The sequence below is a fragment of the Quercus suber genome, unplaced genomic scaffold, assembly GCF_002906115.3.
Source record: "Quercus suber isolate HL8 unplaced genomic scaffold, Cork oak 2.0 scaffold_84, whole genome shotgun sequence".
NCBI lineage: Eukaryota > Viridiplantae > Streptophyta > Magnoliopsida > Fagales > Fagaceae > Quercus > Quercus suber.
In genome coordinates, this window is record NW_027069549.1 from 854,124 (window position 1) to 876,577 (window position 22,454).

Below are 22,454 nucleotides of genomic sequence, written 5' to 3' on the forward strand. Positions count from 1 at the left end.
ATCTTCAGAAGTTTAATAATGCTATGTTAGCAAAACAAGTGTGGCGTCTTATTCACCAAAAGGAGACACTTCTTTTTAAAGTGTTTAGTGCAAAATATTTTCCAAATGGTTGTGTTCTTGATGCTCCTATTCACCCAAAATGTTCATATGCATAGAGGAGTATTTTGCAAGCTCGTGATGTCATTAATAAAGGAGCAATTTGGAGAGTTGGGAATAGGGAATTGATTGATATTTGGAGGCATAAGTGGCTGCCTGACTTGACACATAGTAAGATTATTTCTCTTTGGGCTAATACCTCTATGGCTCGAGTTTGTGAGTTATTTGTTCCCAACACAAAAATCTGGGATACAGGTAAATTAGCTCTTTTTTTTTTCTACCTTGGGAAGTCGAGATAGTAAGCCAAATCTAGGTCTGTGCCGATGAGGAGAAGGATGTGTTGATTTGGCCTTTAATTTCGAATGGTGGATATTGTGTTCGAAGTTCCTACCACCTACTTGTTGCTGCCGAGGACTATCTTGTGCCTTGCTCATCCTCATTGGCTCTTGATTGTGCTATTTGGAAGAAAATTTGGAAGATGAAGGTTCCCAATAAAATCCAGCATTTTATCTGGCATGCAGCAAAAGACTCACTTCCTACAAAGGTGAACTTGAAGGCTCAACATTTACCTGTGGACAATGTTTGTGAGGGGTGTGGGGATCATTCGAAGTCGACATTGTATTCTCTGTGGCTTTGTGATCAAGCTCGGGCAATTTGGATGTCAAACCCGAGTTTCCAATTTTTGGTTCGGAAAGAGTGCAAGTCTTTTGTTGAACTTCTAGAGAATTTATTCAAGAAGGGGTTGAGCTTCAAGGTTGCTTTGTTTGCTACAATCTCTTGGTGTTTATGGCAAAGGCGAAACCGAGTTAGGGTGCGTCAACCTTCATGGCAACTCCATGAGATTGAGGGCCTAGCAAAGATGATGGTCATTGAATTCTAGGATGCCAATGATCAAGAGAAGCAAGGGTCTGTGCGTTGCCCTCGAGCTCGTTGGTCTCCTCCACCTGCTAGTACCTACAAAGCTAACTTCAATGCCGCGATATTTGAAGAATTGCACTGTGCAGGCCTTGGTGTTGTTTATTGAGATCACTTAGGTCAAGTTATTGCAGCCTTGAGTTAGAAAATTGGTCTACCTCGAACAGTGGAGATGGCTGAAGCCCTAGCAACAAGACGAGCTGTGGAGTTAGCTAGAGACTTAAGCCTTTTTGTTGTTATTGTGGAGGGTGATTGTCTTCCGGTTGTGCAAGCCTTAAATGCTTCAGGGGGATGCAGTACTTTGTATGGTCACATAGTTAATGAAATTAAGAGGTTAGGGGATGTTTTGAGGCGATGTAGTTTTCAGCATGTTCGTCGAGACAGGAATATATTAGCTCATTGTTTAGCTAGGAGAGCAGTTTCATCTGCAAAAACTGATGTTTGGATAGAAGATCTACCTAAGGATTTGGATGAAGTTTTCCAATCTGATTTGTCTTAATTCTTTAATAAAACTACGATTACATGAATTAAAAAAAAAAAAAAAAAAAAAAAAAAAAAAAAAAAAAAAAAAACATCGACACACATTGTCTCAATAAAGATCAACCAAAATCCACTTGAGAGTTAAATTAAACATTTTGAACTCATTGATGACTAGAAATCTTAAATTACAAACCCCCATTCCTTCATGTGGATCCAACATGGAAAGACCCGTAAATCCATTTTATAATCAAATACAATATAACTCATCATGTGCTCATGAGGTTGAATAGTTGTAATTGACATCTAATAATTTGAAGAACATCCACAAGAAATCTTGTCCATTTTAAAATTGTTTTTTTATTTTTTATTTTTTTATTTTTTTATTTTTTTATGCTAATTTAGTTATGGATTTTACAAGTTCCAAGCAATCGCTTAAAATATGTCTTATAATTTCCAATAGTGGGCTAAATAAATAAACAAAAACAATATTATAAGAGAAAACATAGCAAGTTAGGTCAAATCACATCATCCTTGAAATTGAAAGTTATATGTATTATTGATGTTAGACTTAAAATTAAGGCCCAACAACCAAGCTATGTTGAACTTGGCTTGCATATCATTCTATCTTTGTTGGTTCCAATACTCATCTCATGCATATTGTTTGAGTTTAGGGGATAAATCTATCAAGGTCACAATGTATATCATAGCAAGAAGATTTGCATACATCATATTTAAAGGCTCAACGGAAGGAACTTATTTTTAAATTTATTCATGAACAAGAATCAAAGAATGGAAATAAAAAAGTGAAGAAGTTTTTTATCATTTTATATTGAGTAGACAACTAAAATTACTTGAAATGTTGGTTTCAAAAAAAAAAAAATTTACCTGAAATGTTAGATGCACTACAAGCCTACTTAATTGAATGGATTGGTAAAATCCACTATTCACTAGAGGGGATAGTAAGATAGCCACCTATCAATCATGGTAAGACATTCATTGGGCTTGTACTCTAGAGCTGTATGCCCCCCTCCCTCCAAAGAAGCAAATGCTATAGTTAACTTGTGGCTATTACTTAGAAAATATTTTTATATGGAACAATTAACTAGTTACTTATTCTTGCCTTTACTATTGCAAATGTCAAGCAGTACTTTTTAGATGTATACTGCATTGTGAATCTGCACAATACAATTAAAAATAATTCATAAAACAATTAAAAGCTTTATATTAGAATATAACTTGTATTTAAAATTTAAAAAGTTAGGGATGGTGGAAGAGGCAATAGGGTTGCTGAAACATGAAAGTTGAGGTGGAAACTTACCTTGCGACTTGCCCATCAACAAACCATGGCCTCCAATCATGGGCAATAGTAAGGTTTAGTGATACTATCCATGCATGCGTGGCTATGTATGGAATAACCATGTCATGATCACCGCTATGTTATTTGGAACAAAACAAGAAAACCATTGTTCAATAAGAATTTCAATAAAACATAAGATGAAATTTGAACTGATTATATCAAATTTTTAATTCCCAACAATGAAAAATGGAATCTAGTGAAGGTGTTAATTGTAATGTCCTATGTAAACATTTTGAACCAACTTGTAAACCTTGGTTAGTGTTAATTGAATTGTATGGCCAAGAAGCAGCTTGTGATATGTATTATGACAATAAACTAGCAATAGCTAACCTAATTTGCCATAGTTAATCCAAGACATTAAGCATCACTTTATTAGAGATGCAATTGAAGCCGGCCAAAAGTTGAGCTGAAGTTTTGTATAAGAGGAGCAATTGGATAATATATTACAAAAGCACTTCCAAGGAAGAAATTTCATCAACTTTGTAAGGTTGAAATTTATCAACCATCTTGTCGGCTTTATTTCGTGCCAATTTGCTTGTAATTTAGCACTTCGTAACCTTGTATTTAGGTAGGATTATTGTAAGGGTAGTGTGTGAGAAGATGTGAAGAAAAACTCAAGTATGTGCAAAGAAGCAGAGCTTCGCGGCTAGGACCTACAAGCCGCCAAATGCAGGCACGTGAGATGAACACAAGGAAGTTGAAGGGTCGTGCTAGCTGTCGCACTACAGGACAAAAGTCCTAGGCTGGCCAGGCCGTTACTCGCGACTTAGACAAGCCGCGAGACCAAGCCGCCAATTTACCCTGTTTGGCAAAAACTGTCTCTTCGTATTCCTTTCTCACCCTACTATATATAGACCCTTATACCCACGATTTTAAGAAAGCTTCCAAAGAGAATTTTTGTGAGAGAAACCCTAGAGAAAAACAAGATTGCCTCATCCCTAATATTTACCTTAAAGACTCTACAAATTTCTCTACTCTCTTCCTCTCCATTGTCACATCCTTGAGAGACCATTGACCAAATCCTTATCTCACCATACCCACATCTGTGAGAAGGTTCATTTTGTGCTAAGGGAAGCAGTTTGGAAGGAACCAATATACATTGGTTAATGCTATGGTATAGTAGCGGAATCCAGGAAGCTAAAGAAGAAATAGGTTCGGCGTAACCTCGTTGGAGCAAGAAGCTTAGAGGGCTTCGGTACTTGGGTAGATTAGGCTTGGAGGGTTTTCTGCTGTTCATGTATCCCAACTATATTCTTTAGTGGATTATTTATCGCTTGGAGGGCGGCGGAGAGATTTTACGCTGAGGGCTTCGATTTTCTCTTCGATAACACATCGCGTGTTATTCATGTGTTTGCATCTTCCTTCCTTTATCTTTGCCTTATATTTACTGCTGTGGATGTGTTTATATTTGGCTTAGATTAGTTATCAATTCTGTGATTGGCTTATGTTCATGTTCCGCACATTAATTGTTTGATTATAAGTTTGAATTTATATTTTATAATTTGGGATCCAAACGTTCATGGGTGTTTTATACATATTTTGAACTTTCAATTGGTATCAGAGCAGGTACACTCACTGTGGTTTAAATACCTAAGTGTAATCCTTGACCCTATTTGAGATGGACTGGTCTCAATCGTTCAATGTTCCACCATTTTTTTATGGGAACAATTATGCTTTCTGGAAAGTCAAAATGAGAGCATTTTTATGCTCTATAGATGATACCGTTTGGGATGCGGTTGAGATAGGTTGGACTAAGCTGACGGATCCTAAGTCCACTTGGGATAAGGCAGCTCTAGCAGCAGCCAACTCTAATAGTAAAGCGTTAAATGCTATTTTTTGTGGTGTGTCTCCTAATGAATTCCATAGGATCTCTCATATGACGGTAGCCAAGGAAGTTTGGGAGATTTTGGAGACGACATATGAGGGTACGAAGAAAGTTAAGGACACAAAACTTCAGATGCTTACCACCAAATTTGAAGAGCTTAAAATGGGGGATGATGGACCATTTGATTCATTCTATGGGAAGCTCAATGAAATTGTAATTGCTAAACTCAATCTTGAGGAGAAGATTGAAGATACTAAGGTGGTGAGAAAAATTTTGAGGTCCTTACCGGAGAGCTTTCAGGCAAAAGTCACAGCCATAGAGGAAAGCTAGGATTTGGATGAAATTAAGATCCAAGAGCTCATTGGATCACTTCAAACGTATGAGCTTGGACTACCTTCCCACAAGACGAGTAAATCGCTTACTCTTAAAACCATCACCGAAAGAATGGATGATCCTTCCGAAGAAGATGGAGTGGAGAAGGAAGTAATATATCTTGCGAAAAACTTTCGAAAATTTTTGAAGATGAAGAACAGTGGAAAACCATTCAACAGAGGGAAATTTTCATCTTCAAAAGGTGATAGGAAAGAGTTTACGAGGAAAGAAGGGAATGATTCTCAACCTTTTTCAGACATTGTGTGCTATGAGTGCAATGGCCATGGACATCTAAAGAAGGAGTGTCCAAATTTTCTGAAGGGAAAAGGCAAGGCTTATGCCACGATGCTCAGTGATTCAGAATCTTCTGACTCTGACTCGAAAGAGAGTTATGACGGAGAGGGAAAATACTCCGCCTTCATGACCATTGCTCATGTGGAGTCATCGGATGATTTGGGTGCACTTGTGAAGGAGCTTGGTGAGCATTCTGATTCAAAGTCTATTGGGATTGTGGAAGAATCAGATGCTGAAGAGCAAGAAAATACAGCTAATCTTCAAGAAAATTACTCCTTACTACTTGAGAAGTCTGGAGAGTATGCAAAGGTAGCCAAGGCAGCTGTGAGGAAAATGAAGAAAGTTGAGGAAGATTACAGAAGTCTCTTGGTCAGATATAAAGAGACTAAGTGTGAGATTGAGACATTAAATGGCGAGCTGTCTGAAGCCTACACGAGGGTGAGGTTTCTTGAGCAAGAAGTAGTGCAAGCTCACGCCAAGTAGAGAGAGTCTCCTCTCAGAAGTTAGAAGATGTCATATCATCTCAAAAACCTTCCTCAGACAAGTCCGGGTTGGGATACACCGGAGGAAGTTGCTCGTCAGCCAAAGTCACCAAAGAAGTAAAGTTTGTAAGGGCTAAAGTGACGGCTGTGGATAAGCCTATTCCTGAGAAAGTTAAGACTGAAAGGAAGAAGAATGTGGCTAATCAACGGGTGCTAAATAAGTCCCATATTCAATCAGAATCCAGATATGGAGCTAGAGGGAGATCAGTTCCAATGATCACAGCAGGGTTCTAGAACAGAATATGTTTGTCACTATTGCGGATTGCAAGGACATACTAGACCCAATTGTCAAAAGCTGAGAGCAGACAACAATGCAAGTGCACCTCGGTCACAAGGAAGAAGAAATGACACGAGGTCTTATGGTGGTGAGCAACCAAGAAGTCAAAAACGTGATCCAGGAATGATGGATGTGATGAAGATGATTGGTGCCTTCACCAACTGCCTGGAAAGCTTCACACGAAGGTTTGATAGTCCTAATTCTCATATCCAATCCATTAAGGATATCACCCCAAACGCACGTGACGTATGGGTGACAAAGGCTACTCATGCATAAGCATTACAACATGTCCATGCATCAATACTTCCCATGTTTGTGAATATGCTTAGTTGTGTGTTTCTTACTAGTATTTAGGTTGTCATTTATGTGTGGTTCAAATTTTTTTCGGTTTTTTTTTTTTTGTTATGTTTTTTATCAATCTTTTAATGCTTTTATGTCAAAAATCCAAAAACACATAAAAAGTAGAAAATCCAAAAAGTTTGATCGGTTTTGTTGAGTTGTCTCAAAACATGTTTTGCCTTGTACCTTTGTACTAATGGCTTTGTGCATTTAACGAGCGTAACTTGTCTCTTATGCACTCATATCATTGTGGAAGAAATTCTGAAATCTATGTGACTGTTGTAAATAGATATTCAACCTTGTCATGAATGATTAGTGAATGGTTTTGTTGATCTTGAAACATACATAGACTTATGCCTATATATCTTCCTACTTTTTATTTTTATGTTTAAAAGAGCTCTCTAATTGTAAATCTCCAAATGAAAAGAGATATAGAGCTGTAAAAGCCCATCGCACATACTAGTATTCAACTAGGAAAAAGGAAAAGCGACCAATATAAAATATTTGATGCCCAAAAAGCCAAAGGCTATCTCATCAATTGAAATTTCAAAAATTTCAGGCATCTATCTCAAAATGAGATTTTCTTTTCTCAAAAATGCAAATGATATGTGAATATGGAGCCAAATGAAAAACTTCAAAGAATTGTTATTCAGTGCTTGTGGGACGTCATATATGCATGTTTCTATAATTGAGATAGGTCACATTATCTAGTACTAGTTGTGTATGCCTTGATTGAATTAATCATTGAAACTTCACATTAGACTAAGGACTATCCCATTTTTGATATCCACACACAACACACAAGTCTATGTTCAATGAATGCCATATTCATTTATGTGATTGTACCTGATTAAATGTGTTTTCACATACTCAATCTTTGTTGATCAAACACAAAAAGATTTTTGAGTGTTTTTAGTTGTTTTTGGAATAATATTTTGTTTTTTTTACAAAAAGTCAAAAATTTCAAAAACAGTATTGCCCTGTTTTGGCGGCTAAGTCACGGGTTAGCCAAGTCGCAAGCCCCTGTCGCGAGCCCACTCAGAGATTTTTCGTGGCTTACTGGCGAATTAATGACCTAGGCGTGAAAAATATTTAGAAAAATTTTCAAAATTTGGGTTTTTGCAATTTTTGCGGCTCTGTTTGGCGACTTGTTCGCGGGTGGAGGGTCTAATCGTGAGGTTACTCAGAGATTTTCGCGGCTCAACTCGCGACTCCCTCGCGGGTAAACCTTCCAGTCACGAAAAACACTTAGAAGATTTTTTAAGAATCTTTACTTCACAGTGTTTCATGGCTTACCTTGGCGACTTACTAGCGACTTGTTCCAGTCGCGAAAAACGCGTATTGTGCATTTTAAAGTCAGTTTTCAAAAACTTTTCAGTTTTTCCCTCGTACTTTGTGACTGTTCATTGTCTTCTCTATTTCTCTCTTTGAAACTCGCCGTGCCCATTTTTGAAGATCCTTCATTTCTTCATTTTTTTCTTCTCAAATCTTCAAGAAAAAGGTATGGGTCTTCTGTCTCTCACTTCAGATTTCATGTTTTTAGTGTTAATTTCTTTAAATCTGTGAGTTATTCTGTTGGTTTGAGATTTGGGGGTTCGAACATGTTTTAGCTTAAAAATGCTGGGTTTGATTGTTTGGCTCGTGTACTCTTGTTGCTGAATAGTTTTAGTTTCACGAGTTTGCTCCATTGAGATAGTTTTTGCTCTGTGCTCTGATATTTGATAGTCTATATCTATTGGGTATATGATATTTGGGTTTTCTGTGAGTTTCTCTGTATAAGGAATTTGGGTTTGCAAATTTTTATCTATGTGGTATACATTGATGTGATTGTGTGTTACAATATCATGTGTATGGCTCTGCTTTGGTTTTTGCTTGCACAATTCATATCCAATAAGTTATGTCTCATTGACATATACTCTTTGTGTCAGAATGTGGTTTACACTACACATGTTTAGTTGTTTGTGGCTTGTTTTAAATATGCTTCTGTACAGACTAATCTTGCTTGGGAAGCTAGAACTTTATTTTTGATCTTTGGGTTATTTTGACACTCTGTTCTCTATCGGTTAGTCACTTGTTACTAATTTATGTATATTTCCACATATTGTGTTGTGCTTCTGTTATGGCCTCTTCTGAGTGTTTACAGATAGCTTCCACATCTTCAAAGAAGAAGACTCCTACTAAGAAGGCTGATAAAAGGATGAAAATGGACAACAACTTGTTTAGGTCTGTCAAGCATTTTGAGAGATACAGAGATTCCTTCATGAAGGGAACCATTATTCAGGAGAGATTTGTGGATTTACATGACCTAAAGGATACTTTTATTCCAGAGTGCTTTGAGGGAAGAGGTTGGGATAAACTGCTGGGTGACCTACCTTCAGTGTGTGAGCCCTTAATAAGGGAATTCTATGCAAATGTGAACATAAGGGATGAAGAGATAAACTGTTGGGTTAGAGGACATGAGTTTACCTTAGATGCACATGACATTGATGAGGTATTTGGTCTTGAAGGTTTAGAGGAGTATGAGTTCATCAATTACAAAGACAGGATGATGTCCCTAGATAATGTCTAGGCTCGGATTGGTGGTGTTAAAGAAGGGAGATGTCTCAACACTAATGCCTTCCCTACTGACATGAGGTGTTTGACCACCATTATGATGTACAATCTATATCCTATTAGAAAGATGACCACTCTTACTAATTCCAGAGCTATATTCCTCATGGAGCTCAAGGAGAAAGTCATCATTGACATCAGCTTGCACATATTTGACACTATTATGGAAGAGACTAGAACCACTACTAGGCCTAAGTTGGTCTTTCCTAGCCTCCTCATGAGGATCTTCAGAGCAAAGGGTGTTAGAATTCCTGAAGCTGAGACTGCAGGACTGACTTCTACACCAAGAAGCAGAACCAAGAGAAACAGGACTTCCACTTCATCAGTTGCACCTCCTGATGCATTTCAGATCATCCTGGAAAGACTTGATGGTCTCAGAGAGGTTCAAGATCAGCATACTGAATGGATGACGGCAATGTAAGATCAGCTTGATGTTCTTTCAGCAAAGTTTAACAGCATCTACACCAACAAGGAGTAGTGACCCTTTGGCCATTCCGGTCAAAAAAGGGGAGAATTTTTGGGGCAGCACTTGAGGGGGAGTGCTTATTTGAGGGGGAATTTCATAATCTCTAATTTTTTTTTGTTATAGTTTTGTTACCTTGGGCTGATTAACTATTGCTTTTTATTGGTTTAAACTCATAACTCTTGAATGTTTGACTTAAGTTTTATATTGATGATATTACTCAGTTTTTTCAGCATTTGTTTTGTGTTTGGTTCATTTTGTACTTATGTTGCTTATGTAAGCTTTAAGGGTTTGTTTATGCACTCCTGTAGGCCTTTGTGGTTTGTGCCATGCTTTATGCAGCCTTTGTGTTTTGTTAAATCAGTACTTCTAACCTAATCCTATGTATTCCTTTTTAAGTACTGTCACTATTGTGCTCGTGTAGGATTTTTCCTAGATGCACATACTTCATGTATTGTGCATTGGTTAAGTATTGGTCATTCAAGTGATTTACCTTGTGTTTGTAAACTTGAATGTCCGGATGTTCATTCCAATTGTGAATGAGCATTGTGATCACTTGGTTATAGTGATTGCATGTTTTGGTCTTGCCATGGTTTATTGCTTTACTCCATTGTGCATGATCGCATTGTGCTTGCTCCATATGCATTACAAGTTTCTGTATACAATGAACTTATTGTGTTGTTGTGTTTCAGGAGATACTTGTTCTTATGGTTCAAAAGCTTCACAGATTCTAGAGTTAGGTATGAGTGAGTTTTCCAACTGTTCCCAATTCATGCGTTAAGTCTAGAGTTTGTTTTAGGGTTTTGTCACGGAATAGCCAAATGGGGAAATTGTAAGGTTGAAATTTATCAACCATCTTGTTGGCTTTATTCCGTGCCAATTTGCTTGTAATTTAGCACTTAGTAACCCTGTATTTAGGTGGGATTATTGTAAGGGTAGTGTGTGAGAAGATGTGAAGAAAAGCTCAAGTATGTGCAAAGAAGCAGAGCTTCGCGACTAGGACTTGCAGGTGGCTCGCGGCTACAAGCCGCCAAATGCAGGCATGTGAGATGCACACAGGGAAGCTGAAGGGTCGCGCTAGCTGTCGCACTACAGGACAAAAGTCCTAGGCTGGCCAGGCCGTTACGTCACGACTTGAACTCGCGACTTGGACAAGTTGCGAGACCAAGCCGCCAAGTTACCCTATTTGGCAAAAACTGTCTCTTCATATTCCTTTTTCACCCTACTATATATAGACCCTTATACCCACGATTTTAAGAGAGCTTCCAAAGATAATTTTTGTGAGAGAAACCCTAGAGAAAAAAAAGATTGCCTTATCCCCAATCTTTACCTTAGAGACTCTACAAATTCTTCTACTCTCTTCCTCTCTATTGTCACATCCTTGAGAGGCCATTGACCAAATCCTTATCTCACCACACCCACGTCTATGAGAAGGTTCATTTGGTGCTAAGGGAAGTAATTTGGAAGGAATCGATATACATTGGTTGATGCTATGGTATAGTAGCGAAATCCGGGAAGTTAAAGAAGAAATAGGTTCGATGTAGCCTCGTTGGAGCAAGAAGCTTGGAGGGCTTAGGTATTTGGGTAGATTAGGCTTGGAGGGTCTTCTACTGTTCATGTATCCCAACTATATTCTTTAGCGGATTATTTACCACTTGGAGGGTGGCGGAGAGGTTTTACGCCGAGGGCTTCAGTTTCCTCTTCGATAACACATCGCGTGTTGTCCGTGTGTTTGCATCTTCCTTTCTTTATTTTTGCCTTATATTTACTACTGTGGATATGTTTATATTTGGCTTAGATTAGTTATCAATTCTGTGATTGGCTTATGTTCGTGTTCCGCACATTAATTGTTGATTATAAGTTTGAATTGATATTTATAATTTGGGGTCCAAACGTTCAAGGGTGTTTTATACACATTTTGAACTTTCAAACTTTGAAAATCCTTTGAAGTTTTAGGACAGCATATTAGATGGGAGAATGTTAAGAAGAATTTGCTGTAAAATATAACTACAGCAATCTGTTATTGTTCTACAGTGCTAAAAGTTTGGTTAGTTTCTATTCAAGTAATATCTTGCAAATCTTGGATTTTATGGCCCTTTATAAGGTCGAAAATGGTTGTACATTGAAGTCTATAAAGCAGATGTAATACTGAAAAAGTGGATAGCAACAATTGAATCTAAAAATTATCTATTCCTTCTCTCATTTGCTATGTTTTGCTTATGTGTGTGTGTGTTTCTGTAGAAAATGAACTTCTATTTTTCACTCTTTTTAAGTTTATTTAAGTGAGTTTTTTGACAACAGCCACTTGAAAGAGAGGGTTAAAGCGACTTAAAATTTTCTATCTTTGCATTGGATATGTGACTAATAGTTAATTCTAGGGACTGAAGCATGGTTAAAGAAATTGTTATATTACCTGTATATGAGGACCTGGTAGCCTTTCTTGATAAGGTTCCGGTGATAGTTTAGGCTACTTGAGATGTCGTATGTGTATACTAAGCTCTTATTGCATCTCACCCACTCGCTGATGCTTCCCTGCTTGTCATTTTGAAAGAACTTAAAAAAACTACTGAATTTGAGATATCAATCTTAACACTCTATGGATCAACATACCTCCCGAATGTGAAGAGCCTGTTGAATAGCTTTATCATTTGCCCAAATGTAGGAGTACAAATAGTTATAATTCTACAAAAAGGAGTATAATGTAGGAGCATAACCAAAAGTTATTTCAATATTTCATTTTAGAATTTCAGTGGATAATTTCAGATTGTAACATAGTTATTTGTTTAGTTTGGATTGGTATTTGAGTTTGGTTAGGATTAGCAGTTTATCATTATCATTTGTTTAGGATTATTGGATTAGTATTTGAGATTGTTTAGGATTATCAGATTAGTATTTGAAATTATTTAGGATTTATTTAAGAGAATTTATCCTTATCTTTGTGATTCCTAGAAGCTGCATATAAAGCTCCAGATGATTTCTTTTGTAAGACAGACTATTATTATTATAATTGAGATTATTTGTATATTTGTTTGGTGGTGATTCCAAACCCCTTAGGTGGGAAGCCTAAGGTTCTTCGGTAGGACTAATCTAGGTGGGAAGCCTAGGTTGTCCTGCACCAACTTGGTATCAGAGTCTAACCTGATCACCCCCTTTCAACAACCCAAAATCTCTTGTTCTTTCAACCACTGTCAATCAGACATCACTGTGAACTCCTTTCAAGCCAAATAGGAAACATCCAACCACTTTGAGCAACTCTATAGCCCAACCAACAGTACAACCCACAATCATCAACACTCCAAGCATGTCCCACAAGATCTTTGCAAATTACCACCAATCAAGCCATATCTACTTAGAAACAAAGAACCCAAATTCCACCACAACCCTAGCCCGTCAGATCAAGAGAAAGAAAGTTTGAAAGTCAACAAGCAACCGCCGATGTCACTATTGGAGCAACGCCGCTGAGATCCACCATCACTGATCTCTCCATGCTACTTCACAAAGCTTGGAGTTTCGCCACCAGCCACCGAGATATGACTTGCAAGTTTCAATCTCCACCTTTGAGCCCCGCCACTAGCCATTGCCAATGAGTTCATGCTGCCTCTGCTTTGAGGAACTTAGCGAAGCTTTCGTGACTACTCTCTCTGAAGTTTCTTCTTTCTTAGTTTACTCTGAATTTCTTTCTTTGGTTTCGGTGTTTTAATGTTTGACGTGCTATTGTTTGGTAGATTTCAGTTTTATATTGTAGTTCTTTCTTTATTGTATTTCAAAAAAAAAAAATGTCAAAGGCAGAAAAGTTCCAATAGACACTAGAGTTCACTTACAAGCCACGCTCATCAAGCCCCACATAATGTTCAGTACTAAGCACAAGCCAAAGCCCAAATTACCAAGCCCATGTTCATTTCAGAGTGATGAAAGTCTATTCTAGTGAATCATGGTAGTCTTAGAAGCACCAATATTTAATGGACATCCAGATCCATGGACCCTCATCAATTGGCTAGATGAGATGGATCAATTCTTTGATCAAATATGTCCGCCAAATGCTAATAAGGTATTAGATACTAATAAGGTTAGGTTTGCCAGGTTGAAATTGAGGAGTAGAGCTAGAGACTTTTGGCGTAGTATTGAGAATCATTGCAAAGGAAGGAGCAAGCCTGCCATAACTGATTGGAATGAAATGAAACAAATACTTAGAGAGAAATATGTTCCCTACTGCTATCAAGAGAATTATCAACCTCAATCTTCTCATAGGAATTTTCTACACCACAAAGACAGTATTCAGCAAGAAAACACCTCATCCTTCTGTCAAGAACTCACTGCCATAGCTCAAGACTTAAGAAAAATAATGGTTTTGCTAGACACTTCTACTCAGAAAAAGGATGCTCAGGTTCCACCAAAGACTAATGTTGAAATAAAGGTACAAGTCCCAATAGATGATGTTTCAACATTCATGCAGCAAGAAGAACCTATTATAGAGTCTACACAAGAAGAGAAATTTCAAAAAGTGAGCGAAGATTTAGAGGGTGCACTTGATGTGGAGGTTGATTCCGATGAAAGTGGTATTGAGCCCTTCATGATCCATGAGGTTGATGAACATCTGGAGGTTGTTGAAGTCCAAAAGGTTGATACTATGATTCAAAATAAAATTGTACTTCTTTAACACATTGATTTTGTGTTTCCAGAGGAGTTCTATGGTGTCATGGAATTGAAGGTTATTCTACTCCTTCCTAGGGTGATTTCTGATTTTAAGGAAGTATTAAGCACCAAAGTCTTAATTCTTCATCACTACAAAACTCGAGGTCGAATTTTCTTAAACCAGGGGAGTATAATGCAGGAGCATAACTAAAAGTTATTTCAATATTTCATTTTAGAATTTCAGTGGATAATTTCAGATTGTAACATAGTTATTTGTTTAGTTTGGATTGGTATTTGAGTTTGGTTAGGATTAGTAGTTTATCATTATCATTTGTTTAGGATTATTGGATTAGTATTTGAGATTGTTTAGGATTATCAGATTAGTATTTGAAATTATTTAGGATTTGTTTAGGAGAGTTTATCCTTATTTTTGTGATTCTTGGAAGCTGCATATAAAGCTCTAGATGATTTCTTTTGTAAGACAGACTATTATCATTATTATTATTGAGATTATTTGCGTATTTGTTTGGTGGTGATTCCAAACCCCTTAGGTGGGAAGCCTAAGGTTCTTTGGTAGGACTAATCTAGGTGGGAAGCCTAGGTTGTCCTGCATCAGAGTAACCTTGTTAGTATATCGTTAGCTATATTTTCAAAGAGTGCAGCATAACCTTGTCAAATAACTACATGAGCTGAAAGGCCCAAGATCAGCTTGACTCATGACACTGTATGTGAAAGAGAGAGTAAATTTTTACCCGACACCATCTTGTAGGTTCAGGAAGATGAGTAATAGATTGGAGAAGGTCTACAGGATCTTCTATAAGAGTATCTGGATCCCAATTTGACACACTTGGTCTAGGTTTTGGGGATAAATACTGACAGTCAGGCTCCAATATTTGTGCAGTAAATATTTTCACAGGACACTGCAAATGCAAGAGACATATCAATGTACATGCGATATGATACATGAAAGTCCAAATACACATTTCTTAGCGCTTCACATACTCTCCTCTTGTAAAGATGAAAGCAAAATTATATTTAGAAAAAAAAAATGATATTTCTTATTAGAACCACAAGTGGTTTTTGCACTCACCTCAGTGAAGATATTAAGATCGTCCACACATGCTGCATTGCTAGGATCTACATTCCTATACTCGCCCTTGCAGTTGTTTTTAGCTGACTAGAAAAGAACAAAGTATCACAAATTTTAGTAGGATATTTTTGAAAGAGAGAGTTGAACATGTAAGAAAGTAACATATATTCCAGCAGGTGTAGCATCCTCAATAGGGAAATCGTGAACACTGATTACTATATTTAAATCACTTGCCACATTAGTGAAACTGCAAAAGAATTCCCATGGCCTGCAATCTAAGCCAAAATCTCTAACCTGGGTCTCAAAGCAATTAACATGAGCATTTTTTTTTTTTTTTTTTAATTATGATCAACTTTTCCTAGTCTAAGCCAGTTCAAAAATGTCAAAGAAAGTCTTTCCTGCAAAATTGCTTACAAGTCTATTCGAAGGACAATCATGTAGCAGGTTATTTGGGCACAATTGGGTCAATCGTTTGAGAATGAGTTTTAAGGACATCTTATGATTGCAATCTGTGACTCTAAAGATTCAGAAATAATAAAATTAAATTAAAAATTAAAAATTAAAAAAAAAAAAAAAAAAAAAAACACCTCATATAGTTCTTCTGATATGCTTGTCTTTAGGTGAGCAAATGGAATTCTTGCATTCAAGTCATCATGTGTATTTGTCACTGGGTTTCTGATCACATATCCCTGCCCCAATTTAAAGCAAAATTAGAATTTCATATGAAGTAAAAACCCCAAAACTAGAAGGCCTTGATGAACAAGAGCGAAATTAAAGTAATTGAAGTTATTCAAATTTTAACGTGCTTGAACTTGTACTTTTAGGATTCATTCGCGGCTCCTGACCAACTTCATTACCTGCAACAAAATGACATAGCCAATTACCAGCCTAAAATCTTTTCATGTGGTATCAAAATGATTTTTTTTTTTTTTTTTGGTTCTTTGTATTGTTTTTTAGCAAAATTAAGTATGAATTAAGAAGAAAAAAAAAATATAGTTGGTTTTCATTTATGTAAGTTACCATCTGATATTTTTGAACAAGGATTGGGATGATTATGCCCGAGTAAGAATCTCCCATGATGTACAATGAATTTGTGAGGAACTTGGGGTGAAGCTTAAGCCACTGCATCACAACTCAAAATTTAAAATGAATAGGCCACTTGAGCAAAAAATTTCTGGCTGTAACCCTTTTATATTTGTATCATCACTATAATTCTCATGTACCAAATTAAATCATGTTATTATATAGTTTTTGATCACCTTCAGTAGAAATTCATAGAGTTCTGCTGCGGCCAATGTATCACTGGTATTGTATCCTTCCAAACTTTTTGCATAAGAGAATCCAGTGCCAACCTGTTCATCCACAAATATTATATTAGCAACCTGAAAAAAAATGAAGGCCATTTCTTTCGGTTTACATAAACACCTAATTAACCATCAAATTGACAACCTAATTTTCATGAAAACCTTATTATTGGAGGCTGCTAAAGTTTCGTACCTTTGTCCAGGAGTATGGGTTCAACTTCAATTTTGGTGAGTTGCTTTTGGACCTTTCATAGTCAAATGATAATGGACCTAAACAAAAGAAAAGCCTACAATTAATATATGGGTTGGGTTCAAGTTAGACCCGGTGTAACTCTAAGTAATGTTACACAACCCAATAACTTGTTATTGAATTAATATTTAGAAAATCCAACCGTTGAATTATATGTCCTATATGTTCTTAACATGCATGCCAATTTTCATATCAATCAGATGTAATTTACCATTTGATCCATAAACTTATTTTTTATGTATTATTTTAAATTACAAAAACTTGAATTTTAATAATTGATTGATGACATAGTTATTAATCTTTAATCACCTTAAAATTTTGCAAGCATAAAGAATATATGAATATAATCTGATCTAACGGTAGATTTGTCAATATTTGAATTCAATTAAAAAATATTGAGTGGTGTAATATTACTTAGAGTTATACCTAGTGTAACTTAAACCCAACCCTTATATATATATATATATATTAACTTTTTGTTAAGAGTCTTATTGCTCAACAAGCATCTTTTGGCATATCTAATGAAAACATACAGGTTTCAAATACCCACTCCTCGGTTGTAATTATCAAACTAACAAAAATCATAGTTAATAAAGGGTTTGGTTTACCTCCATTACAATTTCAATTAGACATGTCATTTTGTTTTAATATACAATAGCAAGTTGTTGTGGATTTTAATTCTCACCTTTTATTTAGTTAGTTGGTAGTGGCAGAACCAGGATTTGAGTTGAGAGGGGGAGGGGGAAATTTATATATAATACATGCATTTACACATATTATGCGAATATATAATATTTGAGAGCAATTTGAAAAATTAAAAGCATTTTATTTAAATATGAAGTGATATTTAAAATTTTAAAGTGATATTTAATGTAATTAAAAAAAAAAAGACTCTACAAAAACCTTATTCATAATATTGTATTTATCTATTGAGATATTTCTCACATGAGTGATCAATTTTTAAATTTTTTTAGAGCCAAAACTCAAGTTATGAATGAAACTATTAGTAGTTAGATAAATACTGAGTGCAATGTATGTGAATTTCTTTTATTTTGGTTAATGTTAACCCATAAAATGTTCGAATTATAATATGGTAGGGACAGACTAAAAAATTCAGTGTAAGGCATGCTAGTAGAGGACTTTAGGTTCCTCAATGGTTTGTTTAGAAGTTGTACTCTGTTTCAAGACCAAAGAAACAGAGTGCAATTTAATAAACCCAAAACAAAAAGTATGCGGAATTATTTAATAATAATTAAGGGTATTTTTTAGAAGGGCTAAGGGGGGGGGGGCAGTTATTAGTGGATAATGTGACAGTCTTTCATTAAAATAAAAGGAGATTCATTTAAAAAAAAGTAATGAAGGTAAGCTAAACCATTTTTTTTATTATATTAACTGGCAGAAAAAAAAATTAATGCAAAGTGAGAGCATATTTTGAGTGTGAATTGGTTCATGTTCTATATCTTAAATTAATGTAAGCTTATACAGCTAGCCCGAATTAGTTCCTTAAAAAATTGCCATTAAAAAATTATTTTATCACTTAAAAAAATCTTTAAAATTTATAAAAAATATTTTTATATTTTTGATATGAGAATATATATATATATATATATATCTTTTTCATTAGTTAATCAATTAATTTTATACTTAATGACAATTTTTTTATTTGAAATGGTTGAAAGACTTGAATTGATTTGAAATTTAAAAAACTCAATTGAACCAAAATAAAGTTAAAGAACTAGATTTTAGTCAAACTTAAATGGTGAAAATTAACTCCAATAGCTATAATTTTTTTTTTTTAAGTTTTTTTTTGTTGTAATTCCTACGATAAAATAGCGTCTTTATATTAAAACCTCGTTCTCTCTTTTTGTGTCCACGTGGATTTGTTTCTTAAAAAAAAAAAAAAAAAAACATTAATCAAGGTCTTCCTTTAAAAAAAAAAAAAAATTATTGGCGATGACAAACTGACTGGCATTATTAGTTTCTCCTTATAGAAAGGAATGTAAAAGTCTGAGGTAATGCAAAATTTCCTCTGTTTTACTTTAAATTAAGCACATAAATAATGCTAAACATATAAATTATTTTACAAAAAAATTTACAACCTGTTAATGTGGTGAGTGATTACTGGTAAGTAAAAAGGTTGTGCTAGTGGATGACTAAAAATGTTCAAATTATAATATAGTAGGGACAAACTAAAAATTTAGTATAAGGCATGCTAGTGGGGACTTTAGGTTCCTCAGTAATTCGTTTAGAAGTTGTGCTATGTTTCAAGACCAAAGAAACAGAGTGGCATTTAATAAACCCAAAAACAAAAAGTAGGCAGTGTTATTTAATCATAATTAAGGGTATTTTTTAGCAGGGTCAAGGGGGGCAACCGCCTCCCTTGACCCCCCCCCCCCCCGGGGCTCTACTATTGTTAGTGAGTGATGTGACAATCTCTAATTAAAACAAAAAGAGGTTCATTTTTAAAAAGTAATGAAGGTAAGTCAAACACTATTTATTTTTTATATTAATTGGCAGAAGAAAAAAAATTAATGTGAAGTGAGAGCATATTTTGAGTGAGAATTGGTTCGCGTTCTATCTTTTAAATTAATGTAAGCTTATACAGCTAGCTTGAATTAGTTTCTTAAAAAATTGCCATTAAAGAATTATTTTTATCACATAAAAAATCCTTTAAAATTAATAAAAATGTTTTTATATTTTTGATATGAGAATATATATATATATATATATATATTAAATCTTTTTCCATTAGTTAATCAATTAATTGTATACTTAATGACAATTTTTTTTATTTGAAATGGTTGAAAGACTTGAATTGATTTGAAATTTAAAGAACTCAATTGAACCAAAATAAAGTTAAAGAACTAGAATGAATTTTAGTCAAACTTAAATGGTGAAAATTAACGCCAATAGCTATAAATTTTTTTTTTTTTTAAAAATGTCTTTTTGATTGTAATTCCTGTAAGGGTCATCAAATAGCCCACAGTCCACAATCTGACCTAGAAACCTGACGACCCACTAGGCTAATGGGTGGCCCAACCCGTTGTTATTGAGGCCCATGGTAGCCTACTAGTCTAGTGGGTTAGGTCGTGGGCTAGGTTTTATGCCCATAGGTACCCGATGGGCTAGCTCAGTAGCCCAATCCGTTGGCCTAACCCGTTGGCCTAGTCCAATAACTCATAATTCATAACAAAAATATATAGTAAGTGTATAAAAGATTGATCTTGAGATATTATAGAAGAATTTCTTAAGAAAACTCTCTCAACCACTAAGATACTCAAAGTAATTGTGCTAAACTTAGTTTACTAAATATATATTTTTCTAGTAGTCTAGCAAATTTGAATTAACCGTTTGACATTTTTTTTTATTAAAGATAAGAATAAAAAAAACTATTTAAAGCCTTAATAAAAAAATTTTAATAGGTTTCCATCAACGAAACAAAAAAATTAAATAGATCTGACTTTAAAAAAAAAACTCTAATTAAGTATTAAATTCCTTAATTCTTTCATTTAAAAAAATAGATTGATTATTTTCTTATAAAAAATTAATTATTTCCTTATAAAAATAATAAAAAAATATGCTAACATAAGTTCATAGATAGCCCATTAGGCTCAACCTAATAGCTCAGCTCGCTAAAGATAAAATGGGCATTGCCCATAGGCAGGGTCATGGGCTAAATTCTTTCGACCTAACCCAACTCGATCCATTAATGAGTTAATAGCCTATTAAGCTCAGCCCATTGTACCCATAGGCCAAGTAAAAATGAGCCAGGCCATTGACGACCCTACAATGAAATTGTGTCTTTATATTAAAACCTCATTAGTCTTTCTATGTCCACGTGGATTTGTTTCTTAAAAAAATAAATAAATAAAAACAATAACAGCAGCAGCAGCGTGAATCAAGATCTTTCTTAAAAAAAAATAAAAAAAAAATAAAAATTAATGGCGGTGACAGGAATGACTGGCAGTACTAGTTTCTCCTTATAGAAAGGAATATAAAAGTCAGATATAATGCAAAATTTCCTCTGTTTTGCTTTAAATTAAGCACATGCACATACCCACTTCATATACAAGGCCAGAAAATGCGGAACAACCAGGACCTCCAGTGAGCCACAGCACAAGAGGGTCATCTTCTGGACTTCTCTCAGACTCAATGAAATAGAAGAATAGTTGCACCTCATCAGATTTGCCTACCCCAATGTACCTAAAAATAAATAAAATACAAAAAACCCTTAACAAGTTAGTGGTTCTTAATTAATAATAAGATTGAATGAAACTGTGATCAGTGATCACACAACTGATCAGAAGTAACTAAACTAAAAGCTCACACCCAGTTTCAAGTTTGAAAGGAAGATCACCCGAAAAGCCAGGAAGCCTATTGATGATCGACGACTCAGACTGTGATGCAACTGCGTTGGCAAAAGCCAAGAAATAAACTATGAACAACCACGTAATTGTGCTCATGCTTCTTCACTTCTGGTTCTGGAAATGTTTAACTTAACTGGGTTTCTTTTAATCGTTTGTTTGTGAATATTTGTGGTAATTATTAAGCTCAATCTCTATGACTCTATCTGGTTGTGGTCTCTTCTCTAGTAGATGGTATCAGAACTACCAATGAGTCAAAAAGGGCTCTGACTTCTACCCAACTTGTTCAGCTTATTTTACTAGTTACACTTGAAAGTCAAATTTTGAGATGTCTCCTCCTCCACCTACCTATCATTGTTCTCCCCCTTTGTTACTTAGTCCACGGTTTATTTATTAATTTTAGGTTTTTTTTTTTTTAATAGTTTTACGTAAGCAACATTTTTACTACTATTTCACATCAAATCATAGGTTACAAGTTATTACTAGTTTTAATGTGAACCTATCTACAGAAATTACTTTATTGCCTATTATTAATAGTAAGTAACGAGTTTCTCGCGCCATCTAGGGTTTGCTCTAAGCTGCGTGTAGAATATTGTCCCTAACCTAGTTTAGGGTTCCTTGTTCCCTTCACGTCTCCGGACTGATAGGACGGTGTGTTTGACTGTGTGGTACTCTACTGTATACTTATTTTGTGGCTGTCTATCCTCATGGCTGGTCTGGACGACTTGTCGGCACCCTTCTCCCTTACTAAGGATGAGGAAGGGGGTGCTGAAGTCTCACACCAAGAGGAAGCCGTGACCCATCGTTTGGCAGGCAAGTTTTCCACGAAAAGAGTTTTTAAGCACCTTCAAGCCACTATGGAAACTTGCTGGTGAACTGAAGATACGGGACGCGGGTGATAACGTGTTGGTGTTTGAGTTTGATGACATCATAGACCTTGAACGAGTACTTGAGTATGAACCTTGGTCATATGATAAAAGTTTAATAGCTTTCCAACGAGTCACTGATATCGAACTACTACCACAAATAGAGTATAACCACGTAACTTTCTGGGTACAATTCCATAACATTCCATTGAAGAACCTGACCTATGAAACCGATGAAGCTATAGGTAATGCTATTAGGAGGGTTGTTAAGGTGGCTGATCCAGAGGACGACGGTGCGGGTGGGGAGTTCTTGAGAGCACGGGTAACCATGGATATTTCCGAGCCCCTTCCACGATGCTCGAAACTGAGATCAGATGG

General features: G+C 35.6%; 1 protein-coding gene and 1 pseudogene across 1 annotated transcript; one reads left to right on the forward strand and one right to left on the reverse strand.

The window, feature by feature from the left end:
• Positions 1-976, forward strand: part of LOC136067756 (uncharacterized) — a 5,833-nt pseudogene extending 4,857 nt beyond the window's left edge.
• A 1,311-nt stretch (positions 977-2,287) lies between these two features.
• On the reverse strand, positions 2,288-21,460 carry LOC112010635 (serine carboxypeptidase-like 18). Its single transcript, XM_065773979.1, is given in 14 exon segments — positions 2,288-2,666; positions 2,810-2,923; positions 11,984-12,102; positions 12,181-12,252; positions 14,955-15,122; positions 15,293-15,379; positions 15,880-15,986; positions 16,117-16,149; positions 16,313-16,324; positions 16,327-16,414; positions 16,552-16,674; positions 16,790-16,866; positions 20,904-21,049; positions 21,176-21,460. Coding segments are annotated over 14 exon segments (1,353 nt in total). The 5' UTR covers positions 21,310-21,460; the 3' UTR covers positions 2,288-2,593.
• Between the last annotated feature and the right edge of the window lie 994 nt (positions 21,461-22,454).